This window comes from Elephantulus edwardii, unplaced genomic scaffold, assembly GCF_000299155.1.
Source record: "Elephantulus edwardii isolate Elephantulus edwardi_28Jun2011 unplaced genomic scaffold, EleEdw1.0 scaffold00063, whole genome shotgun sequence".
In the NCBI taxonomy this organism is placed as follows: domain Eukaryota; kingdom Metazoa; phylum Chordata; class Mammalia; order Macroscelidea; family Macroscelididae; genus Elephantulus; species Elephantulus edwardii.
The window spans coordinates 8150427-8160471 of NW_006399813.1; the positions used below are offsets into that span (position 1 = coordinate 8150427).

At 38.4% G+C, this 10045-nt stretch overlaps 1 protein-coding gene across 1 annotated transcript in view; it reads left to right on the plus strand.

The window, feature by feature from the left end:
- Positions 1–3712, plus strand: part of CR1 (complement component (3b/4b) receptor 1 (Knops blood group)) — a 196280-nt gene extending 192568 nt beyond the window's left edge. The window contains exon 36 of the mRNA XM_006888005.1: positions 3646–3712. Within this exon, the coding sequence (XP_006888067.1) occupies positions 3646–3712 (67 nt within the window). The remainder of the gene's footprint in view (positions 1–3645) is intronic.
- The last annotated feature ends 6333 nt before the right edge of the window (positions 3713–10045 follow it).

The window sequence follows — 10045 nt, forward strand, 5'->3', positions numbered from 1 at the left end:
AAAAAAAAAAAATCACCCACCTTTGTCTGGGAAGCATCACTTTCTATCCACTAGGTCAACAGAGCTCTTTCTAAGTTGGTAAGTGCCGTAGATTGTAGACTCTTCCATAATTACCGACTTGCACTGACTTATCTCCTTTCACACCTCATCTGGTCTTTTATGGCTACTTTCTTCCTTGAATCTTCATCTGCTTGTTCTTGTCATACATATCCCTTCATTCCATTTAAGAGAACTGCATCCCTACAAGTGTTTATGTAATTGTTTGCTAAAAGTTTGGGGCTAAAAGAGAGATTATGACACAACCAAACAGTACACAGAATTGGACTGAATATTAGAAATTATTGTTGTTGCTGTTAAGTGCTGTCGAGTTGGAGGCGACTCATAGCGACCCTATGAATGAAAGACCCAAACACCTGTATAACTTTCGATCTCTCTCCAGGTTCATAGGGTTTCCAGAGGCAAGCTGTTATGGAAGTGGATGCCACTCCTGCTTCCAAGCTTGTTTTAATCAGGAAGCTCCACCAAACACTGTCCATCATGGGTAACCATTATCACATTTGACACATCACTGTCACAGTGTTCAGCTTCACAGCAACCACGAGTTACCTCTGTACAGCAAGTGGACATACCAGTAATATAGAAATTACTGATCTAAAAAAGAACCAGTGTGGTCTGAAAACTATGACCTGTGCAACAGCCCCCCTGTATTTTTTGTGTACTGGCTGTGGCTGCTTTGATGCTACAACAGAATAGAGTGAAGTGCTGGCAACAGAGACCCAAATAACCTCAAAACTGAAGGCCTTTGTTATCTAATTCTTTCCAGGAAGAACTTGCCTGCTCTTGAATTGCATCACATAATTGTTGTTTGGGTGTCATGCAGTCAATTCTGACTGATAACACAAAGAATTTCTTATTAGCTAGTTCCTTTTCCTTTTTGGTTCATCCACCCTACCTCAAGCCTCTTTCCTTAGACTACCTCTTTTCTCTTGGTCTTTACTCAGAGTTTAACGTTTTAAGTCCTAGGCTCCTTGCAAATTCAGCTCTCCATTTCTCTTTATCATCCAATGCCCTTGCTTACTCTGGCTCCCAAACACCACACCTACTGAACAAAATCCATTACCACCGAGTTCATTCTAACAGCGAACCTATGGGACAGAGTAGAACAGCTAGTGGATTCAAACCACGAACATTTTGATTTGTTGTCTTTGGTGGTCTGTGCACTTACCTTTTGGTTAGCCAAAAGTTTTAGTCACTGAGACACAAAGCCCCCTTGCTCTGGCTGCCTACTGGTCCTAAAATGTTCTACCCATAGGGTCCATTTGGGTGCATTCAGATGCAAAAGTGCAATGTGCCCTGAGGTAAAACTTGGATATTTCCAATTGTAGAGAACAGAAGAAAAAGCAGCACATCTATTAGTAAAATATGTTCCTCTACACCCTACTTCTTCCTCATATCATTATGCACTGATATAAACCTGATATTTTCTTTCTACACATACATTGAAGAATAAGAAAACCCCTTAATGCAGTGTTGCTTAGTCAATTCCAACTCATAGCAACCCTCCGTTGGTCTTCTGAGACTGTCAGTCCTCATGGAAGGAGACAGCCTATCCTTCACCAGAAGAACAACTGCTAGATTAAGAATCACTAATTTTTCAGTTAGCAACACATCACATAATGCGCTTTCCCGCCAGAGTCCCTTACCAATTTCTTCTTGTTATGTACTGTTAAGTCAGAACTGACTTATAGCTGACCCTCCAGTGGGTTTTCAGAGGCAATATATTGCACAGAAGGAGATCATCCATCTTTCTTCTGTAGAGCAGCTGGTGGGTTTGAATCACATGACTTTGGGTTGGCATTGCAGCTTCTTAACCACTAGGCTACCAGAGCTCCCTTACACATATATGACAAATCCTAAATTCTGTACAGGACAATGGAAGAGGACATAGACAAAGGGAGGTTTAGAAGAGACAGCTTATAGTTATTCAAGACATAAACTAACCTATCATCATCAGAACAATTCTGAGTCATACCAATCTTTTAAAACAGAGTAAAGCTCCCACCTAAAGTCTTCAAGACTGGAATCTTTAGGGAAGCAAATGGTTTCATCTTTCTCCCTTGGAAGAACTAAAGGATTAGAACCACTGACCTTTCAGTTAGTAGCCAAGTTCTTAACTACTATGTCACCATTGTTGTTGTGTACTGACAAGTGGGAACCAACCCATAGCTGACCCTCCGGCACATTTTCAGAACAAGTTAATCACACAGGAGATTACCAATCTTTTTCCCACAGAGAAGCTGGGGGATTTGAACCACATGCCTTTAGGATTGCAGCACAGCTTCTTGCCATTATGCCACCAGAGTGCCCAGCTATCACCAGTGTTCCTTAGACATAAATATAGGCAACCCACTTTTTTTTTCTAATTACACAAAAACACAGGTTAGTTATATCCTAGAGAGCTTTAATGGCATAGTCTATAGGGAGTTGTGCCAGTAACCCTGCCTGCTGCTGGTTCAAATCCACCAGTAGCTCCACAAGAGAATGATGGGTAATTTTTTCTAGTGTGATTCTTACAGCTTCTGAAAACTTGAGGGTCAGTTATGCGTGGGTTCTGAGTGGACAGCACTGAGTATTTTCTCATTTCATTAATTATATGGTCAGAGTTGTTGGCAAATTAAAAAAAAAAAAAAGAAGAAGAAGCCAATCTATTGGGCTTCCAAGAGAAAGTTCATCAATTTAAAAGCACTAGCTGCTCTATAGGAGAAAGGTGGGCAGTTTGGATCCACCAGTGGCTCTGAGGGAGAAAGATGGGTAATCTCCTTCCCTACAATTTATGGTCTTGGAAACCCAATGGAGGGTCAGCTATGGGTCTGTTCTAATTTGGCAGCAGTGGCTTTTGAGTTTGAGTTTTGTCCTGTTTATGCCATATCAGAGATGAATGTATTTGGCTTTCAATAAATCACCTTGCTTCTATGCTACCTCCTAGCTTGTTTTTAATTTCTAATTAAGAAGAACATGAAATATACATTGGTTTTGAAAATTCAGAATTGATATTGTATTGTTGAAGCTTCAATGTTACTCTGAAAGTTTGAAAGGAAAATTACATTCTTTGTATATCAGCACAGATGTGTACACTGGGAGCCAAAAGCAAGTAATGCAGGAGATTTTAAAACAAAATGAAGCAGAGAATAGTTTGCATTCAAGGATGCTTTAAGGTATGCTGTCCAGGTCCTTTGGGTGATACCGTCTGCTCCCTTTACAATTGGGGTGTATGATGGAAAAGTTAAGCAATGCTAAGTTTGATTTCTGTGCTACCCCCAAACCTGATTTGGCAACCTAATTGCAAACAGTGAAGGTGATGATTTGCTAAGAGTTGTGCTGTGTTGTTGTTGTTGATCGCCATGGAGTCAAGAGCACGACTCATAGCAACCCTATGAACAAAAGACCTGAAGCCTTTCTATACTATACTATGGTCCTTTCTGAAAGTTATAGAGTTCCCAGAGGCATGATGTTTAGGAAGTGGCTGCCACTCCGGCTTCCAAGAGTCCAGTTTTTAAAACTCTACATTCTATAGGTACACATCAAATAGCATGCTGATCAGTTTGCCTGCCCTAAAACAATTTTCCGCTTTTCTTCTTATCTAAGTTCCCCTAACCTAGCTCAGAATGCCATCACCCAAGAAGTCATGGTGAGCAGCTCCACCCTGAAGTGATGTCTCTGGAACTCACAGCACATCCTCATTCTCCCATTTTACAAAAATAAAACGTTTTCTCATAAAAGTGATATGTGTTTGTTATTTAAAAGAGAGTTTACAGTAAAAAGATAAAGAAGAGAAAAATTACCAGTAATAACTTCCAACTATTGGTTACTATTGTTTTTTCTTTTAAAAATAGTTTACCTTTGCAGGACTGTACCCCAAGATCCTATTAATTGTGTAATATTGAATCTTGGCTGGTTTTGTTTTCATTTTGTGCAAGTGACAACTTTCCCTCCCCATCATTTAAAAAGCCCATCCATACAATAAACATATCCCATAGTACATTATGCCATTTTTTGCTTTCAATCATACTGAATCATCTTTTGTCTATTTAGCTCTAGCATTGATTCATTTCCTTGTTTACTAATTCTTCGTTCATCAGTCATTTATACACCAAAGGTGGTGTCTATTTTCCTTCTCAAACTAAATTAGAAACTTTTTGTGAATAAATTCATTGCTGTTAAGTCAATTCCAACTTGTGCCAAACCTCCATTGCGTTCCTAAGACTTAACAAGAAGAGACTGTCTACCATTCTCCCATGAAGCCACTGGTGCTTTTAAATTGATGAACTTTTTGTTGAAAGCCCAACATGTTGGCTCCTTTTTTTTTTCTTTCTTAATTTGCTAAAAACTCTAACCATCTAGTTAGTGAAAAGAGAATATAGTCAGTGGTGTTCAGTCAGAACTCACACATAGCTGAACCTCAGGTTTTCAGAGGCTGTAATCACACCAGAAAAGATGGCCCATCTTTCTTTCATGGAGCTACTGGTGGATTTGAACCAACAGAAGACAGGACCTTTGAATTCCCAACTCAACGCTCTATAGATTAGACCAACAGAGCTCCCTTACAAATGGCGAGGGTTCAGTAAATACTTGAGTGAACCTTCCAAAATTTAGTTATCTCAACTTTTTGTAAACATTCTCTTTACTTCAGTGTACAAATCAGTTTGTGAACATTGACTCTTTTAAAAAAAAACAAAACAAAAAAACATTGACTCTTAACTGCCTTTTCACAAAGAAGCTATTTTTGTTTGCCTTCAAGTTGATTCTGGCTTAAATGACCCTCTAGGATAGACCAGAAATGCCCCATTAGTTTCCTAGGCAGTAATCCTTGCCTGAACTGACTGCCCAATCTTTTCTCCTGTGTGGAGACTGGTAGGTTCCAAATAGAAGTATATGGCTAATAGAAAAGTAAGAAGGCCTTGATGAATTGTTTCTTAAAGTTTCCTTTTCAAGTATTCTGTAGGAACAATGTTAATAATTTGTGGCGACATTTAATACACAAGGGATAAGTCAGAGACTGTACTTAAACTATACAGACTGAAATGTTCCTGTGCACCCAGGCCAGGTACAGTTGCAGGGTGGGTAATAATATGAAGGGACATTCAAAGACATAGTATGTTAATACATGATAATATTCAGAGATGATTAAAGCAAAAGATGCATGAGAACAGTGGTGAGGAATCCAAATGGCAATAATAGCTAGTGACCAGGTAAACTGGTAGACCTCATCAGGTTCTGTCTGTCTGTTGGCAGAAGGATAGCATCCCTGACCTTAAGAAGAGAGGTTCCAACATGACCTACGAAGTATTCAGATACCTTGGATATACTATTCTGTCTTGACTGTAAGTTAAAGGAGAGGTCATCTATTTTGAAACTGACCTACCCAGAACCAGTTCTTGATTCCTGGCACCTATCCTAACAACCAGTCAGAAGAAAAGACTTAAGAAAATACTTGTCTGTTATGAGTAATGTGTGTATTCTCTGGAGTGTAGCTCTTTTCATGTAGCAACGCAAACATCAGAGGCCTTGTTTGTTCTTTAACAAGGCAATATGGAAAGAGGTTGAGCTATTCATTAATCTTGCTTATCTACTTAATAACTCAGTTTCTCAGCATTATGCCATACTTGCTGATGCCCTCTGTAACATGTACAACAGTCTTATAATTGTAAGTAGTTCTTAAGAACTTATTGTGTATAGATGGTAATAAAGTCATGTTAATCACCATATGAATCTGGGGAGTGCAGTTGTTGTATATACCATTGCCTGAATTAAAATACCCTTTCATTTCAGTGCCCTTCCCTGACAAAGTACTGTAATGCTAGAGGATACATCAAATTCAATGTTGTTTCAAAAGGAATCAATTCTTTTCAACAAAATACAAGTTGAGATTTCATGAAATCGTTGAAGTGGCATTGCAGGGAAACAAACATATGCTTTTAAAGCTGATGAAGAAGAACTCCAAGTAACTACTGAGTTACCTAGCATCTCAGCTCTGTTTGCCTTATAGTCATTCTTTGTTCTTCCTCTCTCCTTATGCTGAAAGTTAATGGGAAAGGCTGCGCATTGTTTCAGTTAAAGGACGGTGAGTCATTGGGAAGTTCTGATTTGGAAAATCGTGATTCTTCTTCCATATCTTAAAATGTTCTAACATGGAAAGAACTCAATAAGCAGAACTTGGAAACTCCAGGAAGCTTGAAAAACACGTCATGTATGACTATACTTGCCTGATGATAATCATTGTTACTATTTTAATTCATTTTTCTAATCTTTTCATTTATATGCTTATTTATATATATCTTTCTAGTTCCCTTGTATAATGTCCATTCCTTTCTGTTAGAATGAACTGAAAATACATACTATATTAGCATTGCATTTTCTAAAAGAAAAGAGTATTTACTATTTTAAATAATTTAATAAATAAATTAAATTTAAGGTAACTCAGAAGAAATAAATATCTAGGAACAAATGAGAAGCTTGAGTGTGTCCTAAGTTCGCTCTTCAAAATCATTAGTGTTTTATACCTTGCTTGTGTTTAAAAAAATGCCAAAAATTGAAATAAGATAATAATTTTTATGAGCTTACTTTTGTATTTTGTTGTTGTTGTTAGATACTGTTGAGTAGAGTATGACTTGTGTTTAGTATATCCTAAATTTGCTTTAAAAATAAAGCTTTTAAGAGTTTATGAAGTTAGTAAACATGAAATGACGTTTTCTTTTTTTAATGGTTTTTTTTTTAATTTATTTTATTTGTGTGTGTGTACCGTCAAATCGGATCTGACTTGAAGTTAGTAAACATAAAATGATGTTTTCTTTTTTTAATGGTTTTTTTTAAAAAAAATTTATTTTATTGTTTGTGTGTGTGTACCGTCAAATCGGATCTGACTGGTACAGGAGGAGGACATTGCCCCTCCTTCACCAGCAGAGCATCTGGTGGATTCAAACCACGCACCTCTGGGATTGCAGTGCAGCTTTTTGCCACTAGGCCACCAGAGCTTCCTGAAATGACGTTTTCTAAGTAAGAGGCACCAGAATCTTTAATGTTGTTACTGTTCTTGGTATTATTCTATCAAGTCGACTGTCACTCATAGTGACTCTATGTACAGCAGCTCTGAAGCCTGCCCTGCCCTGAGTCAGTCTTACTGTCTCTGATACACCTACCCCCGTTACCCTAGTTACTGTATCAATCCATCTCATCCAAGGTCTTCCTTTCCTGTGCTGTCCCTCCACCGTCCAAAGCACAATGTCCTTCTCCAAGGACTGCTTCTTCCTGGCAACATGCCCAAAATATGTAAAATACAGCTTCAAAATCCTTGCCTCTAAGAAACAACTTGGTTTCACCTTCTCCAGGCCAAATCTGTTTGTTCTCTTGGCAATTCATGGTATGGTCAATACTCTTCTCCAGCATCACAACTCAAAGACATTGATTCTTCTTCTGTCATTCTTAATCATTATCCAGCTTTCATGCATATCTAGTGATTGCAAAAATCGTGACCTGGATCAAGTAAACATTAGTCTATAGACTGAGATTGCTTTTCTTCAGCACTCTGGAGAGATCCCTGACAGATTTTTCTAATATAGTTATGTCATCTTTTGATTTCCTGATTGCTGGTGCCAAGAGTATTAATTATGGATCTGAGCAAGATGAAATCATTAACAATTTCAAATTCCTCTCCATTTTTCATGGTGCTACCAATTGGCTCAGTAGAGAGAATTTTTGTTTTCTTGATATTGAGCTTCTATCCATATTGAAGACTACTGTCTTTGACCTTCTGTAGCAAAGGCTTCAGGTCCTGTTCAGTTTCTGCAAGCAAGATTCTGTCATCTATATAATGCATGTTTTTGATGAGTCTCCAATCCTAATGCCACCTTCCTTCTCATAAAGTCCAGCCTCCCAAATGATATGTTCCACATATAGATTGAAAAGGTATGGAGAGAGGATGTATCCCTGACACTCTCCTTTCTTGATGTTGAACTATACACTGTTCCCTTGCTCTGTTCTGAGAACTGTTTCCTGGTCTAAGTTTCACATGAACAAGATCAAATGTTCTGGGATTCTCATTCTTCTCAAGGTTATCCACAATTTGTTGTGATCCACACAGTCAAATGCCTTTATATAGTCAATGAAACACAGATAGACATTTCTCTGGTATGCTCTGCTTTCAGTCAAGACCCATCTGACATTAGCAATGAAGGCCCTAGTGCCATAGCCTCTTCTCAACTCAGCTTGTATTTCTGGTAGTTACTATTTTATTCTGGTAATACAGTCAGCTGTTATGCATCAGAGAGTTAGACAGTGACTAGGGAGGATCGAAGGAGAATTGATGCCTTTGAGCTGTGGTGCTGGAGAAGAGTATTGAGAGTACCATGGACTGCCAAGAAAACAAACAGATTCATCCTGGAGAGGGTGAAACCAAGCTGCTCCTTGGAGGCAAGGATTCTGAGGCTTCGTCTGACATACTTTGGACACGTTGTAAGGAGAGACCGGTCCTTGAGAGGGACATCATGCTTGGGACAGTGGAGGGACAGCGCAGGAGGGGAAGGCCCTCTATGAGGTGGATTGATTCAGTGACTGGGGTGATCGGGATCAGTGTGTCAGAGGCAGTGCCATTGGCACAGGATAGAGCAGGGTTTAGGGCTGTTGTATATCGGGTCACTATGAGTCGCAGGCAACTGGACGGCACATAACAACAACAACAACAACACAGTCTCCTTGGGGGATTTTAATGTAATCTGTGTTTCTGATCTCAACTCAGAACTTTCAAACTAAGACAAGCAAAAGAACTTGGCTAGGAAGACCATCATCCTAATGGCTGAACTAACTGTTTTGGCCTAGATATTTATAGATAAAAAAATTCATCTGATACCATGTCTTAGGCTATATCAATGACTGCTAGAAAATAGCAGAATCATTCAGGATATTTAATAATTGATTTGTATATGACTACTGTTAACTTCTATGCTTATGTAACTCTATGTTTTAATATTTAATAATTGATTTTAAAACATCTTCTATCACATTCACTTTAATGTCTATATTAAAAGTAAGCTATACATAAATAGCTTGAATTTTAATTTAAAATCAGCAAGATAGCAAAATAAAAAACAGCCTATGCGAAGAAAAAGTGAGAGAAGAAAGGAAGAAATAAAACTTATAGACAAGGGATAGTTGCCCTAGGAAAAATTTGTAAAATTCAAAGACCAGTACCCAGAAAGGAGCAAATTATACCACATCACCATAAAAGAAAGGTGAAGAGCCCATAATATATAAGAAAATACTCAATGGTGGAATTATTGCTTAGTAAGGTCCTGACAAGATTTTAGAAATTTCTTTGGCTTTGAAACTATTAAAGATTAGAAACTGACTGATTGAAACTTTGCCTCTTTTTTTGAATGACAATTCTCTATCACACACACACACACACACACACACACACACACACACACACACACACATATTTCACATTCATTCTTTTACCAGAAGTGCACTGGAGTCACAACATGGAGTCTGCTCAAGTAAAAGCAAATGAAGTCTTCTGAGGGATAGAGATGGGCCATATCAAGGAAATGTTCATTGTCACAAAATGTAAGTGGTCTCTCTCCCTCAGACTGATAGGTGAGGAGTGTCACTGTACTGTTTCAGCCAAAGAATACACCTGTGAGGGGAACTATAAACCAAGGAGGGGCTCATTCCTTAGAATAATCAGCATTGTAAGATCAAAAGGGCAGCATTTGCCCAGGGAGGAAGCTCAGAAGGCAGGAAAGGGCAGTGTAGAAAAGGATAGAAGAACTAACGGAGATGAGAGAGCAGGAAGTATGTGGCAGCATTGTGGGCACTGTAATTGATGCCATAAAGCAAAATGTCCCTGAATGGTTGAAGATAAAACCAAGTGCTTTGTAAACTAGCACTCAAGTCACACTAAAAAGTTAGACAAAACCAAACTAAACTCAAGGAATAAAGTCAGGAGTTTATTATCAAATATCAGGCAAAACATAAGAAGCAATGTTAT